General features: G+C 40.3%; 1 protein-coding gene across 7 annotated transcripts in view; it reads left to right on the top strand.

The window, feature by feature from the left end:
- Nucleotides 1–18516, top strand: part of PTPRK (protein tyrosine phosphatase receptor type K) — a 466239-nt gene extending 447723 nt beyond the window's left edge. For all 7 annotated transcript variants that reach the window (XM_066614422.1, XM_066614429.1, XM_066614387.1 and 4 more), the window contains 7 exons: nt 1990–2139; nt 2940–3113; nt 5854–5985; nt 7461–7586; nt 11101–11264; nt 14250–14385; nt 16851–18516. In XM_066614422.1, the coding sequence (XP_066470519.1) occupies nt 1990–2139; nt 2940–3113; nt 5854–5985; nt 7461–7586; nt 11101–11264; nt 14250–14385; nt 16851–16904 (936 nt within the window). In that variant the 3' untranslated portion in view covers nt 16905–18516. The remainder of the gene's footprint in view (nt 1–1989; nt 2140–2939; nt 3114–5853; nt 5986–7460; nt 7587–11100; nt 11265–14249; nt 14386–16850) is intronic.
- The last annotated feature ends 1372 nt before the right edge of the window (nt 18517–19888 follow it).

Raw genomic sequence — 19888 nt, 5'->3', positions numbered from 1 at the left:
TCTGAACCGACCCATTTTCTTTACCAGGACACTCTACCAGGCAAAAATGAGCCAGAAAATTAAGGTTGGGGGAGTATAATATAGGGGTATAAAATTATAGAACTTGGGAAAAAGTTCTTCTGGGATTTTTTTTTTTAACTTGAACCTGGGTGCTTTGGGTGATGGTGGAAAAATTTCATAAAATGGTAACTCCTTTACCATTGAGTTTTTTTTTTTGTTTTTTTTTTTTTTATATGGGAAGCATGTGGACTGTTATGTAAGTGTACATACCACAGTATAAAAACCATGTCGGGCAAAAAAGATGCAGCTTGTCATTTACACCTTAATTATCAGCACTGTTGGCAAACAACATTTGAAAGTGCCTGTGTCTCATCCTGATTTTCCATTTCCATACATATCTGTTAGTTCTTAACAGCTGGTTTTCAACACTCACTCAGCTCAAAGATTATTTGACTGGCACTAACTTTGTAAAGGAGCCATTACTCTGCAGTGCAATATAATAATGGTCGTAGGAGGCTATCCAGGCAAGAGTCCAACTGACAAATTCAAAGTATGCTGTTTAAAAAGCAAACTCAGCACTGCATTGAGTTAAAAGCTACTTCACACTAGACAGCAAAATAAGCTTCCATCAAGGACACTTGATCTTGTTTCATACAAGACCAAGATAAGAGGGGTAACCATTTCTCTCCTATATGGAGAAAATATTTCATATTACTGCATTATATCTGAAGAAGGGAACTATATAGTTCATGAAAGTTTAGGCTAAAATAAATGAGTTCCTCTTTAAAGTGCCACAAGACTCCTAGTAATATTAGTATAGTATTATTAGTACTATAGTTTTACTATTAATGTACATGACACCTCTACAACATAACATACAGGGGATAACACTATAACATTAATGCTAATATTTGAATGTTTAATGGCAGAAATCTGTGATGCCTTTTTGATGCCATTATACTAAAACAATGGTTTGTTATACTTAAGGACTTCTAAGACTAAACAGCAAACACAATTGTACCAAATGTGTGGGAGTGTGTATGTCTATTATGATATCAAAATGGTAGTGAAGAATGCACAACAGATTTCTGCCATTCCATGTTTGAAATCATGTTTGCGGTCATACATAATGATGGTCCACATTTATCTTAGTTCAGAATGGACCAAATCTTTTCAAAACTTTTTGGACAATTTTTGGAAAAAGCCCGCTCTCTTTCCAAAAATATCTAAGGCAGATTCAGCCCAGGGGACCTCTAGCCTTCTGTCAGTTTTTCTCCTCTATCCTTTTCCACATGTAAGTTTCCAATGGAGAGGGGGTAGCATTCATATGTTTTCTCTAAGTTTTCAGCTCTCTTTATAGACGTTCTTGAACATGTTTGCATCTCATTTTCAACAAGAACTATGAGAATTGTCATTTTTTAGTCCTAGGTCCTGAAGAATTCAAAGCAAAACAAAAATCTACACTAGTCAGAGTTTACATCTGCTATTTGGAACTTATTTATAATTAAAGGAAAACTTTTTAGTATTTTAAACAGAGCCCTTTGCTTAAAATGGTTTCTATATGTGCTTGCTGCCTGATCTTTATATGAGGAGATATTCAAAGGAACCACCCAGATCTCTAGCTTTTTTTAAGCACTATTTTCTAGTAATGGGAATGAAAGCTGCTGCTAACAGAAGGAAATTAGCCTGAAAGGCAGAAATGTAAAAATGGAAATGCTGAAAAACATTAAATCTCTGCTTAAAGCAAATTACTGATACCTTTGCAATGGAACATCAGTGAACTTAAATTAGCCATTCTCAGGAAATCACCCTGATTAAATGAATCTCAATTAAGGAATGGGTTATACTTAAGATGCTTACATAGTATAAAAATGGATTGAGTTAAGCTTCCTTGAATAAGATTCCTAGTGAGAAGTTATCTGAAAGAGAGATTTTGTTGCTTTTTAAAAAATAGATTGCTAGAATATTCTTCCGTTGCTTCTTTGGCAGGAGCAGTATATCTTTATTCATGATGCCATCCTGGAAGCCTGCTTATGTGGAGAAACTGCCATCCCTGCCTGTGAATTCAAAGCTGCGTATTTTGATATGATTAGAATAGACTCTCAGACAAACTCTTCACATCTCAAAGATGAATTTCAGGTAATTTTAGTTGTCAGTTGCTTTTCTATCTAACCACCATTTCTTTGCCTTTATAGATACATATAATTTTTCTAAAGGCAATCTCTTTTATATCACACTCATAACCTTTGGCGTCCTCTTTGTGTTAAGCTGAATGTATTTCCTTGTTCTTTCATTATGAACTCTGCAAAATTTCTATACACGTGGAACACCATTTGCTGAGCTTAATTGCCACAGTCCCCTAATTCACTTGAACAGCAGCTATTTTTCCCTTGCCAAAGGTGATTTTGCATTTTAAATAAGTGTGGAACAGCTTGCATGCATTTGACACAATGCTTTTCCTATGTTTGTCTTTTAGATGAGGGGAGATTAAGTATTGGGTGGGATGCAGAGAGAGAACCAATTCAGGATATGCTGAACATGTAGTGTCTGTTAGGACTGAAATAGAAGGGCAATTTAAGTCAACAAACCCCTTTGCTTGGCATTTCCACTTTTTGATGTTACCCAATGTCCCCAATCTGTCCAGATGTGTGAGGTGCTGCAGTCTAACAGCAGGGACAGAGAGAGAGGGTGGTGTAGTAGTTTGGGAGGTGGACTTAGATCTGGAAGATCCAGGTTCAAATCCCCCCTTAGCCATGAAGCTTCCTGGGTGACCTTAGGCCAGTCACTTTCTCTCAGCCTCACCTACCTCACAGGGTTGTTATGAGGGCAAAAGGAGGGGAGCAGCTATGTATACTGTCCTGAACTCTTTGGAGGAAGGGCGCTATAAAAATGTGAAAAATAAAAATAAATAACAGAGAGTATTTTGTCTGCCCTTTTAGACTCTGAATTCTGTGACACCTCGGCTACAAGCTGAAGACTGCAGTATAGCATGCCTGCCAAGGAACCATGACAAAAACCGCTTTATGGATATGTTGCCACCTGACAGATGTCTGCCTTTTTTAATTACTATTGACGGCGAGAGCAGCAACTATATCAATGCTGCCCTTATGGATGTAAGAGACTATTTCCTTTGTCTGTGTAAGATGTCTACTGTGCAGGAGAAAACTTACTGATTAAGGAGCGAATAGGCTACTTTTCCTGAAGAGTTGAGTAAAATGAATAAAAGAGGAGAGCATTAAGAAGGAAGCAAAGTTGTTTAAATGCCCACTGACTGTTCTTTAACTTTCTGAGCCCAGCTATTTCAGGCTCTCAGTTGCCTGTTGGAATTGAAGATTAATAAAGAAACATCTAGCAGGACTTTTATTATTTGTATGTTAATTTATGGCAAGTTCAAGCAATTTGTCTTTAACTAATGAGTGCAGTCCCAGGAGAAATAATAGATTAACAAGCAGAACATTGGAGAAGTAATATTCAGCTCAATATATTGCATAGCTGCTACCATCTGTACATGCAAGTTTAATTTTCTGTATGCAAATGCATGTGTCCAAACCTGTCCACAGCATTCCAAGCATTTGTTTAGAAATATTTATTTAAAAATATGTATCACTCACCTTTCTCAACTGGCTATAGATTGGTAACACCCACAATAATTAAAAGCACAGCTGAAATACAATGAAATAAAAATTAACAGGCAACCAAAGCAAACAATTACAGAGAGAGAGAGAGAGAGAGAGAAGAATAAACCTAATACTGGGAAAGACTGTGTCTACATATATCCTTCCTTTCACTAGTCCCAAGACAATAACAGATGGGCAAAAGCCATTGAAGCAAACACATCTTCAGTTGGTGCCAAAATGTTGACAAAAAAGGGACCAACTGCACTCACAAGGGATATAACTGCACATTTTTTGCATTGAAAAGGACCTCTTGTGGGTTATTGCTGAGTGTCGTAAGATTGCAGAACCTGCAAGAAGTCCTCTCTGAAAGATCTTATGGGACAAGGAGAGCTGTGTGAGAGATGGCAGTCTCAGTCTCAGACAGTTTAGGGCTTTAATGGTAATCACCAGCATCTTGAATTATGCCTGGAAACAAACTAGCAGTTGGTGCAACTGGAGTAGCACTACTTGACATTGTTTTGTACTGTTCTGTTCCAGCTGAAGTTTCTGAAGGGGACATCAAGGACATTACTGTGTAGGGAATACTGCAAATAATGTAACTGAGAAGAAACGAAAGCATGTGTAAGCATAGTTAGATGTGGTCAGTGACAGAAACAACAGGACTGACACACCATCTGAAGCCAGCTTTTGGCAACTGGGCCAGCTGGGAAAGGCAGCCAGTCCCAGCTGGACATCCAAGAGCAAATATGGATTCCGTAGTATCCCCAAACTATAGACTGGTCCTTGAAGGGGAATGCAGTTCCATCAGGAACAGGCCAACCCTACCATCACCATATCGGCAGGTCTCCCAACCAGGATAACGTATCATCTTTTCCAGATTTACTTGTTCACTTTCATCCAGCACTTCACCAACTCCAGATACAGAATCAGAATGTTCAAAACTTCTTCAACTGGGGAAGCAAAGAAATGTAAAACTGAGCATCACCCACATCTTGGCAACATCCTACATCCACTGTTTTATGCAGACATTGCATTGGGAACAGTGTAGAACCCTGTGGGATACCAGAGGCCAATGACCACAGCATTAAGCAGGAGTCCCCCAACTCTGCCTTCTCAACCACTTCTCAACCACTACAAGGACTGCAAAGCAATGTGCCCCCCCCAGAAGAAAAGCATATCAACTGCTAGCTGTATTTGCTTAGTACCTAAGCAAATGACCTGATTTTGTGGGTACCAGTTGGGTACCAGTGGGTACCCCATCCCCTGGGGGCTGGGGATAAGAATAGGCCCTCGGTTTGGCTGTACTTGTCGTAAGAGGCGACTAAACAGCCACCGGGTAGATGGGACTCATCAGCCTGGGAAGGCAGCTCATCAGAGAGAAGGAAAACTCTGATCCCAAACCTCCACTGCCTTGTGGCTACATCCAGTTATGGAAAAGGCTTCAGGAGTCAACCTCGAGGCAAAATCCGGAGCCGGAGTCCCTGAGGCAGTGCATAGCTGAACACAGTCACATTCTGGCAACTCCTATGACGCCACTGGAACCAACCGTATTGGCTTCTGCCTTCCATTGGACCATTCCAGGAGAGGGGGGATTTGCTGCATGGGTAACAGTCTATCCTCCAAAATCTACTTTACTCAGATTTCGCGCACTGGAGAAGACACTCTGTTCCAGAACCACTATTCAGAGCGCGATACCATAGTCTTCTGAGACTGAAGGATGCCAACAAGAAGTTGATTGAGCCCTGATACCAAATGTATTGATAACAAAACATACACTTTAATTTCATTTAATTTAAAAGAGAAACTTTGCTAACTCCGCTTCTCTTACAGAGAACTCGGATCATTATGTCTTTGGAGTAGGGCTAAGGATCTCTAGAAAAATTCTCTGTGACGCTGGATGTTCTGAGGAAAGTGGGATCATTACGATTAAGCTAGATTAAGTGTTCAGAGATGTTTGTCCAAAAGTGTGGCCCCAAATACACTTGCATATACATAAGTTCCAGTGACATCAGTGAGAGCAACATTCAAGATGATGTTTTGAAGTGTGAGGAATCACAACCTAAGTAGATGTTTGCTTCTTTTAAATAAATATACAGCACTCCAGCATCGTATTTAAATAAAGCAGCATGCTTCTTTTTCACTGCTCTAGTATGTGTGTGCATTCTGGGAAGTGGTTTGGCTTACATATTTATTTCTAATTGTATCTTCTTGTTGTTGATGTCTTTTTTTAATGCAGAGCTACAGACAACCAGCTGCTTTCATTGTCACGCAGCATCCTCTTCCAAACACTGTGAAAGATTTCTGGAGATTAGTATATGACTATGGATGTACCTCGCTTGTGATGTTAAATGAGGTTGATTTAGCACAGGTCAGTGCTTATGAGTTTTACAAATTTCTTTAGAATTGAAATTTAAAACGTCTTTAAAATGAATGCACTTTGTCACCAGGGGCTGAATCAGACATGATGTTAGTTTGATTGTTTTGTTTTTTAATGTAAATAAAGAGAGTCAAGGGAGTTTCAATCAGATCATGGAGTGGGAGGAGATGACTTTTCACCACTCATCCCTACACAGACCCAACATTGCAGTTATCACTGCAAAGTGACTTTGTCCACTGAAATCAGTCATTCCAGCCCCAAACCGGCCTTGATTGGAAGAGAGCTGATCATATTTATTATTAAATTGAACATTTTGTTTTGCCCTGGACACCCTTTCCCTGCTCCACTTCTAGTCAGCTGAAAATGGGGAGCATTTCCCCACAGGCATTTTCCCCTACAGCACTCACAGGTAAAAGTTTTGGGTAATTTGACATTTCTGTAACCTGCCATTTTTTTTCAACCTGTTGCACAAGTAGACAATTACAATATGATATCTGCTTAATCCAGATATTATAACTATACATTATATTGCAAAGTTCCCCTGCCATGGTTGTTCTGCATGAAATGAGGGTGAAGCTTCACAAGAGATTCCCCCCCCCCCAGATTTGCTAGCCTGGCAAGCAAGACTAAGGTGGGAAAATGGGGGTGTTCATTGGCTGCTGCACGAGTGGGGGCTGGGCGGGCTGATGCCCTGAAGGCTGCATGACTTTGGAAGTCAGTCCACCAGAATTTTTGAGCCCCACCCACCTCCTTTGAACAGTGAGATTAGCTGGTCGCTTTGTTGGGGGACCAGATAGGAATTTTTGTCACCAGCTTGATTGGCTGGTGATTTTTTCACTTACCGCAGACTGGTGTGGCAGAGTTTTGGGGTTATATGTTTTGGGTTATTTGCCTTTGGTCACTTGGGGAGGTGATGTGCTGGCAAGGTAGCCAGGGCGGTAGGGTATCTGGCATACATTCCAAAGTCAGCATGGTCGGTCAGGGTTGAGCCAGGATCACTCAAGCAATACTTGTCTGGGTTAGTGAGGATTGCTGGCATGCCGCTAGATTGGATTAGGCAGAGAATAGTGGGCGTGGCCTCTGGGGTCTCTGCTTGTCCAGCTGCCTTGACCCCTGGGGTTGGTAGTGATAACCTCTCTTGGGAGATGATTGAGGGGCTTTGAGCCAGAATGTGAAGCCCGTGTAGTCCGGGGGAGGTAAATGGCTATTTATTTACTTATTTACAGCATTTATACCCCACCTTTCTCCCTAAGGGAACTCAAAGTGGTTTACAAAGGGGCATGCTTTGTTTCCCACAAAATCAGCCCATATGTGGGGGGTGTTTTAGATTTTTTAAGTCCTGCTGCAGGTTTGTGTTAAATAAGATTACCCTTTATTCCAAACCTTTGTCTGGCATGCTCAATTCAGAGGTGCAAGCGTAATGTATAATGCCAGTTATAATTAAAGTGCACTTATGTATTATATAGGGCTGTCCCCAGTATTGGCCAGAGGAAGGGATGCTGAGATACGGTCCTATTCAGGTGGAATGCATGTCTTGCTCAATGGATTGTGATGTAATAAACAGAATTTTCAGGATATGCAATTTAACACGGGTAAGTAATTGGACTGTTATAATGAGGTTTAGAAACACCAAATAAATCATGTTTTTAAAACTAGCTAAAGGTGTTCAAAAAAGATAACAGTGGTTCTCAAACTTTTTAGAGGCCCTTGAGGCCTTGCTGCCTGTTTTATAAATGCCAAGGAGTGTGGCTGTAATGCTGATTGGGCAACAGTGCTTTCCCCCTCCAAGTAGCAGCTTGTTTAACACTTGATCCATATAGCCTAATCTGCCCTGTCAGCTTCACGACCCACTGGTAGGTCCTGGACCCAGTCTGAGAACCACTGGACCCTTAGAAGTTTCATGCTGATGAAGTACAGTGTAACTTAACTGCATTGTACAATAGGACTAAAGATAATGGGAATTCTTTTAAAATAAATTTTGACCAAAAGAAAATGACCAAAAATGAAGAATGTAGACACAAAAATGGCATTTTCATCTTTTAATATTCCAATAGCATATCTATTATTAGATGCACACACACCACTTACTCAGATGGTACATAGCACATCACACTGGAAACAAAATGTGGGCACCCAAAAACAACAGTTTTTACTTATTTGGAGAAGTCCTTAGATATGCAGAAATACGTATGTAAATAGAGAAAAACAACTGATAGGTGTACAGGTCCAGCCATGTTATACACAGATTTTTTTATACACGGATTTGACTCACGAATGGCCCCTGCAAATGAGAAGGAATGTGCTGATCCCTGGAGAAGGGGAAAAATCTTCATTGGCATCCTTCAGTCTCGGAAGACTATGGTATCACACTCTGAAAAGTGGTTCTGGAACAGTGTCTATTGTGGCTGAAAAGGCCAATTCGGAAGTGACAATCCCTTCCACACTGGGAGCAAATGTAGTCTGTCCCTGGTGTGTCTCCCTGGCTATGGGCCTTCCTTATTTGCCTCAGTCTGTTGGGCAAGTGTCTCTTCAAACTGGGAGAGGCCATGCTGCACAGCCTGCCTCCAAGCAGGATGCTCAGAGGCCAAGGTTTCCCACCTGTTGAAGTCCATTCCTAAGGCCTTCAAGTCCCTCTTGCAGATATCCTTTTATCGCAGCTGTGGTCTACCTGTAGGGTGCTTTCCCTGCGTGAGTTCTCCATAGAGGAGATCCTTTGGGATCCGGCCATCGCCCATTCTCATGACATGACCAAGCAAACGCAGGCATTTCTGTTGGTCGGAGGCAGCGCATGTGGAAAGTGTTCAGTTTCCTCTCCTGTTGTGAGCGAAGAGTCCATGACTCGCTGCAGTACAGAAGTGTACTCAGGACGCAAGCTCTGTAGACCTGGATCTTGGTATGTTCCGTCAGCTTCTTGTTGGACCAGACTCTCTTTGTGAGAGTCTTTACCGATGCGTTTGTTTAGCTCGATATCGAGAGAAAGAGTGTCGGAGATCGTTGAGCCAAGGTACACAAAGTCATGGACAACCTCCAGTTCATGTGCAGAGATTGTAATGCAGGGAGGTGAGTCCACATCCTGAACCATGACCTGTGTTTTCTTAAGGCTGATTATCAGTTCAAAGTCTTGGCAAGCCTTGCTAAAACAATTCATGAACTGCTGGAGATCTTTGGTGGAGTGGGCGGTGACAGCTGCATCATCTGCTGCAGCTGCAAAGAGACAGCTGCAAAGAGGAAGTCACGCAGACATTTCAGCTGGACTTTGGACTTTGCTCTAAGTCTGGAGAGGTTGAAGAGCTTTCCATCTGATCTGATCGGGAGATAGATGCCTTCTGTTGCAGTTCCAAAGACATGCTTCAGCAGGACAGTGAAGAAAATCCCAAACAAGGTCTGCACAAGAACACAGCCGCAAGAACAGGGCACAAGAACATGGGAAAATGCACCCCTTTAAAATCAGTTTTAAAAACTGAACAGTCCTCTAACAATAGCCTCGTTAATAAGGTTAATGAGAGAGAAGCTCCTCTAATGAGGAGTGAAGTGCCTTTCTAAGTGCTTGGAGGATGACTGATTGATTGTCTTCTTAATGACTCTGATCTTACATCACAAAGGTCAGCAAGGGTGTTTTTAAATTACCAGAGCAAGGGAACTTGGTTTTTTAAATGGATTTGCTTTAGTGTGTTTTTTGCCATCCACATGAGTTCTGGGAAGGGAACCCACATGAATAATGAGGCTCAACCTGTACTTACATTTGTAACTAGAAAAAAATAACTGATATTGACTAGCCATGTTCAGTGGCTGTCCTAGGAGCTGTGGAACACTGAGGGGCAAAAGAAGGTGCAGATTATATGGGCCTCCTTGAGCCTTTCACAGCATATGTTGTACTTAGGATTGAGGAGATGCAACATCTCCAATTCTTGGAAGATGCAGCTGTTAAGGCTGATCTGCACATAAGGACCCTTGTAGTGGTTTCCTAGGTAGGCATCTTGTACCATAAGATTTTAACGGACCTGTTTTTACTTTATGTGAAAAAGAGTATCTCTTGCCAAAGCCAAGTTTGTCACACTGCTCTGACCTGATTTAATATTGTGCTCACCCCGTTTCCAGTAATTCAATTTCTTTCATTTCTCCTGTAATGGGTGTTTTCAACCTTCCCTCGATCTGTTTCCAGACCATCATTTTCTAATACGATTACTCTCAAATTCTTGTGTTTTTAAAACAATTTCCCCCAAATTGAGATAAATTAATTTTTCTTGAAATAAATTTCCACACATACTGTACAGAATGTAAATTTTCCAGTGTACAACTCACAGAGTAACTTTCTTTTACAATTCCCTGACAATTCTTATTTAGACAGAGTTGCCAGGACTGCCCCAACATGTGGGAATCTACATGTTGGAATTTTCTTGGGACCCCAAAAGGAAGCATTTGCCAAAACATGTTGGCCCTGTAGAGAGACATTTCATTAAATTGCATTTTTCTTCACTTCCTCCTACTCCTTTTGATGGCCCTAATAGGCATAGCAATATTTCCAGATTAAGTAACACTATCCAATTAGATTGTTACTGTGTTTATATTCAGTGCACCTAAAGTTAATGTCCAGCTCTACTAACAAAAGGACAACTACATTTTTCTGTACTTTTACGGTCTCTCTCAGAAGGGACAGTGTGTTCTTGTTGTCCAGTTTCTGCTAGATGTGGAACCAAATAACTGCGGGCATTTATGTTTGCAAAGGGAGCGCAGTCCTTTCTTGGGTGCAAGCTGAAGTATTTTTGAAGAAAGCACAACCTTACCTAATTGTCAACGATAATGCCTTCCCTATCCCATCTTAAGACTATTGCAGAGTTCAGAGTAGGGATTTGTCATAATGCCCTCCAATATTATTTTCTTTCAGTACTTTTTTTGGTGCTGGGCTTTTTGCCTAACCTCTAGCTTGATCAAAATTTCTGACCAATTTAGAAGTGTGCATACTTCTTTGTGACCTTTTAGTTGATCCTAATAAATATATTGCTCTATTGTGACTGGTTTTTTGTTTTTGTCTTTTGGGGGGGGGGGGTAATAACTGACTAATAATTACCACTTGTAATCTTTACCATGGTTGCTTGTTTATATTAGCCTCAGGAAGGCTACCTGATGGTACAGCAGTTCCAGTATCTGGGATGGTCAGCTCACCGGGATGTGCCAGGCTCCAAACGGTCATTCTTGAAGTTAATTCTTCAGGTTGAAAAGTGGCAAGAAGAATGTGAAGAAGGGGAAGGTAGAACTATTATTCACTGCTTGTAAGTGTGATTTAGCATTTTCCTTCCTCATACCCAATTAACTCTGTATTGAGAATTCTGTACTGAGATAAAAGTTTTAGACGTTTGATTATTGTTAAGGCATGGCCTACTGTTTGTTCCCACTTGAAGATTGTTCTATGTGGGTTTTTCAAAGTCTATTCTAGATGTTGATCCTTTGAGAATCACTACAACTAAATGTGTTATTTTCTGATTGCTGAATAATAGGAACACCCAGAAGAAACCATTTTCTCTTGTTGCTTAATACTTAAATAGGTACACCCTATGTACCTATTGTCAAAATGCATATATACGTACCATCAGCTCTGTGTATGGGCAAGCGGAATGCTTTCTGCATCTACTTTAGAATACATAATCAATTGCAGATCAGTCTCTCTTGTCTATACATTTTAAAGAGGGATGTGACAAACAAGAAGGTATCTGCCTTTCATAATTGACCAGGATATGCACATATACTGAATTTAGTTATGTGCATCCAAATGCAAAATTTCATGCAAGAGTTGGTTGTTTATTTCATCATCTGCTGGTGTTAGAATTAAAAAAAAAATACTATACTTAATTACATGGCTTACAGTGTGTTTCCCAAGTACTGTCTCTGAAGGATAAAAAAAGAGAAAGGTGAAACCTATAACCAATAAACCCCCAAATGGGAACCCCAATGATTAAAAAAAAACAACTAGGAAATATCAGTGTATGCTGATATATATATTTACAGCATATTTACATACATGAAATAATGGCATGAAATACACACGCACGCGCACACACACACACACAAATTGATATTTCCTAGTTATATATATATATATGCATGCCACAATGCAAAAAGTCCTGGTGTCAAGCTTGTTGTTGACTGCTCCACAGGAAAGGTGCCATGCTGAGGTGAAGGACAATCACTCTCCCTTTGCTAAATGTAAGAGGACGGCACTTTAGTCACAGTAATAGTAAGCAGCTGAATCTTGTAGTGTAGCAGTTGCTTCTCTGAGGCCACTCATGCATTCTTCACAACACATTCAGAAAACATGCAAAGAGGAAACAGAGCTCAGAAGGTGGCCAGGGCACCCCTTCCTCCAGTGACAAGGTTTATGCTGGCTATACCCTCTGACATCTATATCTTGGACAGTAATGTGAAGGGGCTCCACTGCATACAACTTATCCACATGTAAACCTTGCATGTTTATGTTTGCACAGCTCCTTCACATTAATTCTCTAAGTGAGGACATCAGGAGCTTTGGCTAGCAGGCAAGGTCTCATTTCTTTCCCACATGCATGGGAGGGGGGATAAGTGAATAGCCTTACTGTGAATGGAGGAAATGAAGGAAAGAGTACTATATCCACAAACGCTCTTGGCTCCAAAGATGTGCTTGGGCCAATGAGATTTTTGACTGGAGTGACAGTCCCCATGCCATTATCTCACAAGCTGCAGGTACATTTCAAACTTTCCTCCAAGTTTGAAAAGCAGTTTATGATATGGTATAAGCACCTGTCATTCAAAAGGAAGAAATCAAACATTCCGCTCTGTGTGCATACACATCTTCAAAGTCAAACAAAAATATGGATTCAACTCACAGTCTTAAGATTTTCTTTTTTAAAAAATCAGGTTTTTCTTGAAGCAACCAGCGTACAAAGAAGACTGTATTCATTATATGTACATTCATTAGTACATTTGGCTAGAATTGATGCACCTGATACGTATCATGATACATTTGCACTAGCAGAAAGTCTCTGCCATTCATATAATAACTAATTCCAACATAACAGAAAAGCCTTGCATAAGAAAAATGGCCCCGCTCCTGTGGAGTTCTTCTGTCTGTTCAAGTTTTTGTGAAAGACCTTTTCCTGGCTCAGTGGAGTTCATATGCTAGACAGTCTTATCTTCCTCATGCACCATGCTTCTCATACTGTAGCACAGCTCCCATGCACCATACTGCAAGAAGTGTCTTGGCCGTGCTTGTGCAAAAGTTCACAGGGCAGCAGTACACATTCTAGTTCCACTTACTTATGGTTCAAGTCATAAAGTTTTCTAGCTAGAATGTTTTCCTTATGGTCTAGAACAGGGGTGTCAAACATAAAGCCCGGGGGCCAGATGCGACTTGCAGAAGCTTTTTATCCGGCCCTCAGGCTATCAGCTGTTACTGCTATAAGGACAGCCCACATGAAAATTGGGCTCTCCTTGAAATATGATCAAGATTTGTGTATTTTCTCTTCTCTGATTTGCAGCTAATGAGTTCCTAAGTGAGAAAAAGTGCTTATTTTTGGTTATGACCTGTTTAATGACATCATTTCCTGCCTAATGACATCACTTCCGGCCCTCAGCAGGCAGCATGAATGCTGTTTGGCATTGACCATTGTTTTTAACCATTGACAAGGCACACTGGGCTGCCAGTGGGTGGGTCACATCACCCAATGGTACTACTAATAAATGACCCTCTCCCAAATTCCTGCGGCACACCTGGGGACCATTCACAGCACACCAGTGTGCCATGGCACAGTGGTTAAAAATGGCTGCCTTAGCAGAACCCTCCTAAGACCTTTGGTTTACAGACAAAACTGTGGCTCTATCATTAATAACTAATAATAATAACTAGGTATTTATATACTGCCTTTCTGGTCATCGGATTACTCCTCTCTCACACCAAGAGCAGGTGGAATCATTCAGCTCAGCTTTGTCAGCTGCTTCAAGGTCTTGCCATTCTCAGCTGTCCAGGGAGCTGCCGGTGTCCTCGAACTGGCGACCTTCTGATGTTATCTTTGGGCAAACGGAGGCTCTACCCTCTGGACCAGACCTCCTGCCCATTTGGACAAGTTGGACATTTGGAGTTGATTTCTTACATTGCTTATTGATTTTAACTTCATTTGTTCAATGTTACCTCTTAATAGACACACAGATTTAAAATACAGATGTATACATCATATCTTAAATTTTCAGGACAGGTGCGTTTTTAATCTTGTTGTGTTTGTATCTAGGAATGGTGGTGGACGAAGTGGAATGTTCTGCTCCATAGGCATAGTCGTGGAAATGCTTAAAAGACAAAATGTCATTGATGTTTTCCATGCAGTCAAAACTTTACGGAACAGCAAGCCAAACATGGTAGAAACCCCCGTAAGTTCCCATTTCTGGTGGTGTTCTGTGTTGATAGCCAAAAAAAAAAGTCAAAATAGAATATTCTAATGGGAAAATGTAAGCTAGGTGGAAGCATTCCTCCAAGCACACAGATAGCACCCACTCTGAAAAGTAAAAGGCATATATTAAAACAGTTAAGGCTGCAGTCCTATACATACTGACCTGGGCGTAAATCTCATTGAATTTAAAACTTTTGAGTAGATGCACATAAGATTGCACTACAAATATATTAATATCCAGTTCTAGTAATGCATGACTTTTTCTCAGCCACTGACTGCACCAGCTCTCAAAGATACTTGCATATGCTTAACTGGACTCACGTTAATTTCCTATTTCTATTTGAGATACAGTATTAAGAGGTTATTCTTAGCTTTCAAGGTAGCATGGAAAATGTTGATATAAATTCTCCAATCTTAAACTTGACAAATTCTAGCCAAAGTGTCCAAGAATCTTCACAAGGCTTATTGGGAAGCCTCCAATCACAGAGTGACAAGAAGAGATATCCTGATATAGGAAACACACAGCTGGCGCATGATGTCTTCATTCTATTGTTGCATCTCACCGAAGGAGAAGGATTGTGTTCTATGCAGAAAAGCTATTTTCAGTTTTGTATAGAACTTTAATGTTAACACTGTTTTCTCTGAGTTTGTTTGTGATTTGCCTTGGATGTAGACAGAGCGTGTTCCAATTCAGTTTATCTCCATCTATGAGGTTGCTTAAGATATCCCAATTATTCCCTGCCTTGCTATGGATTGCTGTGGAGCCCCCTTGGGACTCATCAAGCTCATCTCCTCACCACACAGTTGTTTTGAGCATGGGGCCTATGCATCAATGATGGTGGGGATGAATGACCTATTGACCCCAACCTCCTCCAGCACTTGAACTTGACAAATTTTAGTGGCAAGTGACAAATTCTACCACAAATTCAAGTGGTAGGACTGAAGCAGCCATATGCCAAAACATCAGCAGACAATTGGCATTTTTGTTGACTTTGTGCTTTTTCCCTTTCCCAAAATGTCAGAGTACATAAGGGAATGGACACAGGCAGGGAGGAGAAGGGGCAGAAAGGACAAGGGCATGTGTGATGAGCCAAGGCTGGGTGTGCAGGAAGAAAGGAAGGCTGGAGGCAGCACGGTGTAGACATGAGGGGCAAAGGAATTTTTTCTTTCTTTTGCCCCTTGTCCAGTTCCATTCTTTGCAGGTCCTCTCCAACTCTTTCCTTGGCTACGTAATGGTCAAACAGTTACGCACTAGGCACAGTAGGAAGCAATGGTTTCTTCCTTTTGTTCTAGGAAGGCACTGTAATGAGGTTACATTTGGTAGTTGACTTCCTTTTCTGATTAAATGCACTTGAACATACCTGGTGCTACTTACCAGTAAGCTTTTGAAAATCCAAGCTTATTTTGTAGGGATTCCCAATGTTGTCAATATAATTTTTATCAAAAACAAAAGTGTTCTTTCATTACCATCTTACTTTTCAAGTAAGAATGACTTACTTGAATGACTGAATGACTAAGGTTGGGTATTTTCAGGGTCATGTATTTTTTTCTTTTTTCTGTTACCAAAAAAAGTGTGTCATTTCATTACCATCTTACTTCTCAGTTACTGAATGACTAAGGTTGGGTATTTTCAATGTTATGTATTATGTGGATGTCCTGTCATGATCTCTTGCACAGAGCAGCTGTTCAGCTAGGTAAGGAAGCAAGCCAAGAAAACCAATGTCGCATTGTCACCTGCCCTACATTCAACAAGACGATCAGATAACCAGAATGAACAGAACAATAAAACCTTTCAGAAAGCCTTCCCCACTTCCTGCTCACAATTGCACAATGCTCATTTCTAGCTTATTGTAAATTTGGGAGGGGGCAAGGGGATTTTACTTTTAAAAAAAAGTGGAGCATCTCTTATCATTAATCTTAGAGGGCAATCTAATTCTCCTTTTTCTTGAAGAAAGAGGATGCTTTTTACTGGCCTTTGGACAAAACTCACCTTTAGAATACATATTTTTGCACAGTCAAGCTGCAAACTGTACATCCATGCTTACCAACTCATTGCAATTCAAATTTCTATTTCAGTTTCCACCCTCTTGTCACAGCTACAGAAGCTGGCTTTGGGTTTCAGTCTGTTTAGTAGCTCAAAGCAGTGATCCCTTGCTGTAGTATTAAGATACTGGTAACTTGTAAACTCATGAATGCTGTTTGACTAGATAAAATATGAGTTGTTGATAATTAGGCAATGAAATTCTTCCCTGATAATGAAAACTGTTTGGTTTGAACCTGGTCAGGACACAACATCGCTGGCCATGGAGAACATTAGGCTGTTTGGAATTATGGTGATATCTCAAGTTATATCTTGAAAAGCATCCCCCCCCCCAAACTAGGATACTGGGGTCCCTTTCATTTTATATTTAAAGAATTGTCTAATTGTATGCTTTTCATTTTTAGGAGCAGTATCGTTTCTGTTATGACGTTGCACTGGAGTACCTTGAATCATCTTAGTGTGGGAGGATGAATGCAATCAAGTGAACCAAAAACGATGAAATGTAATAAACTGTGTTTTTGGCATCAGCTGTTGAACTTGTGAAGGAAGATTTTAGTGAAGGGGGAAGATTTAATTTTTAAAAGAAAAAGTATTTTTCTTAATAAAATGGTGTATCTTAATTATATAAAAAAGGACTGATTCTATGCCTATACACAGTATGGAGATGTAGTATGGCGTATGGAGATGTAGTGCCACACAAATAAGGAAGAGTCGAGGCAGAGCACGCCAGCTGCTTGAGGTAGGACTTTTCATTGTTTGTATATTCAACTGTCTCTCAGTTACACCAGAGCCACCATCTGTTGCATGTATCTATTTCTGTACAACATTTTATTTCTCTTTGTTCTTCATTTGATAAAACTGTTAAATGTAAAACAAAACTGTGCAGATTGATAGTCTCTATAGGTTTCATGTGTTGCAAGAAAAAAAATATAGATATATGTATGAAAACTGGCTTATTTTGTTTTTATGTGCAATGATGGCCTGATCACAAAATTCTTTATAAAGAAATCTAAACATAAGCCAAAGACTCAAGTGTAAATATGTCTATAGGGAGAAGAAAGCACATTGTATTTGTTTACTGACATTCCTTTAAAGATGGTTGGGAAAAAAATATTTTCCCCTTGGAAAGCTTTTTCTCTTCTTTTTGTTTTTGCTGAAATCAAGTGTAAACGATTTTTGTAGATTTTTTTTGTATGTACTTGTGTAAGTAGAGAGACTTTTTATGGGTAGAACAGAAAACATTGGTATAGTGATTTTTTGTTGTTGTGTACATGTTTGTGAATGAAATCCATGTAAACAGCTTGGTTACAGAAGGTCTGTATAGGACCAAAATCAAAACTTTTCCCAAATTGTATAGGGGATTTTTTTTCACAGTTTAAAAATGTGGATCAAATGGAAACTGCACACACATGGCCTTGCTTATGACTTGCACAATGTTGGAAGTAATTTCATTAATGGTTTTAAAGGAACAAATGGTTTAGCAACGAATGGCTTGAACGACACAGCAAGAAAATAAGATGATGTACTTTTTTTCCAAGTAAGAAATGTTTGGTTTGAAAGATGAACCACCACATTTCTTTTGATGTTTACCGATTGGGACAGCAATCCTAGGCAGGAGAGGGGAGAATGGCATGCAACCTTCTCCTCTGCCTGGGCTGTGTTGTGAAGTTGTAGTCATTCATCTAGCAGAACTAGCAAGTTGTGTTTTCATTTTAAGCCAGCTTGGCAATTCAGCCTGTTACTGAGATTGTAGCAAAACATTTTACTGCACACCTAGTTGTGCATGCACTTCTTCCTTTCCTGTGCAAGGATTGTCTTGGTTTGTGGCAATGGAAACATCCTCTGACAAAGCAAACATGGAATGATTTGAGTCAGAGTCCAGGTATAGTCTTGGTGTACAAGATATCCATGTTTTTATCTTAGCTCTTCATATGTACATTTATAAGCTGAACATATTTTCCTAATGAAAACCATTCCTGTGTCCTGTTGATTTTTTTGATCAAGAGTAAATGACAAGGTGCTTATAAATACTCATGTAAAGTAAGAGTGAATTAAAGAGGTTTTATACAATTTTGACTTCAGCTTCTTTCCTATTTCAATCTTTATTGAAAGCTTCATGCAGCAAGATTGCACCCTATTAATCAAGAATAAATCTCCTGGGTAGATGCAAACCTTGTGGTTGACACAGACCTTCACCTATCTAACCACTTCCTTCAAATTGTGAACACAAAAAGCATGGGTGTGTGTGTGTGTGTCTGAAGCCACACTCAATTCTCAATTATTGTGAGAGCCCACTGCACCAGGGAAGGGTATTATAAGGCTCTCAAAGTTATAGTGCATCTATGTCAGGGAGGATATGCAGTGTATTGTGCTTATGTAACAAGTACTCTGCAGAGATCTGCTTCCTTCATTTTCTCCTTTGCAGCAGATGCATGTATGTTTCCACCATCCAAGACTTGAAAATCTGTTTCATCACCATTGGATAGTCTCCCTATCCATCTTGTGTCCAATGATTCATCATTCAGCACTTGCCTTGAAGTGTAAAAAAAGGTTACTACTTCATATGAAGTTTACCCAAATGAGGGCTGTGCTTTACTTTACTTTACTTGTGTAACTAAATGTGATTTTCAAAAATAAAAATGTTGAACAGGTTTCCACCCTGACTTTAAAAGCTTTCACCTTGCGAGAAAGCTCAGCCTTTCCAGTTACAACAGCCTCTGTCTACTTTTATATGCCAAACCAAGTTACACAGGCCAACAATGGAGTAGTAGCAATTATCAAACAATGGCAACCCTCCTGGAAATTTAATTATACAAGCATGGCTTTATTTTGATTGATCCAGATGGTCTAGAAAATACAGGATTTCATCCTAAGTTCCATATTTTGCACTTCATAGTACTGCATTCCTTAGTACATAGAGTGTATCTCAACAATCACCACTATTGGGTGCCTTCTGAGAATTTGCAAAGAAAATATTTATTTCTATCACAAACTTCAATTTGTCACCCTCATCAGAAATTTAAAAACCCTGAAACAGTAAGGCAAACCAGAGTGCTGTTGTCTTTATTCCAACCAAAAATCACCAACTGCTGATTTGACCAGCTTTGGCTGGAATGTAGTGATTGCTGTTGGACAAAAGCATAAAGGCTGGAAAGTATGTCAGATCCCTTCACACAACCAGGTTCTACTGCAGGGGTTTTCAAACTGGGGCATTGCAACACCCCAGCCTGAGGGCCCTGACCTCTGCCCCCAAGGGGCTTGGCTGGACTTACCAGAGCCTCCTGCAGCCTCCCGGGAGCCCCGAAGCTGAAGAGGAGCAATCATGCTCCATTTCCAGTTTTGCAGAGACGGGGTGTAATAGACCCAATTTCACTTTCACAGCTGCAGGGAGCTCTGCAGATGGTCATGCAGGGCTCCCCGCAGCCCCAGGAGGCTCTAGTAC

Source organism: Tiliqua scincoides, chromosome 1 (genome assembly GCF_035046505.1).
Source record: "Tiliqua scincoides isolate rTilSci1 chromosome 1, rTilSci1.hap2, whole genome shotgun sequence".
NCBI classification, from domain to species: Eukaryota; Metazoa; Chordata; class Lepidosauria; order Squamata; family Scincidae; genus Tiliqua; species Tiliqua scincoides.
Note: the sequence above shows the minus strand (reverse complement) of the source record. Positions and strands in the feature narration are given on the sequence as shown.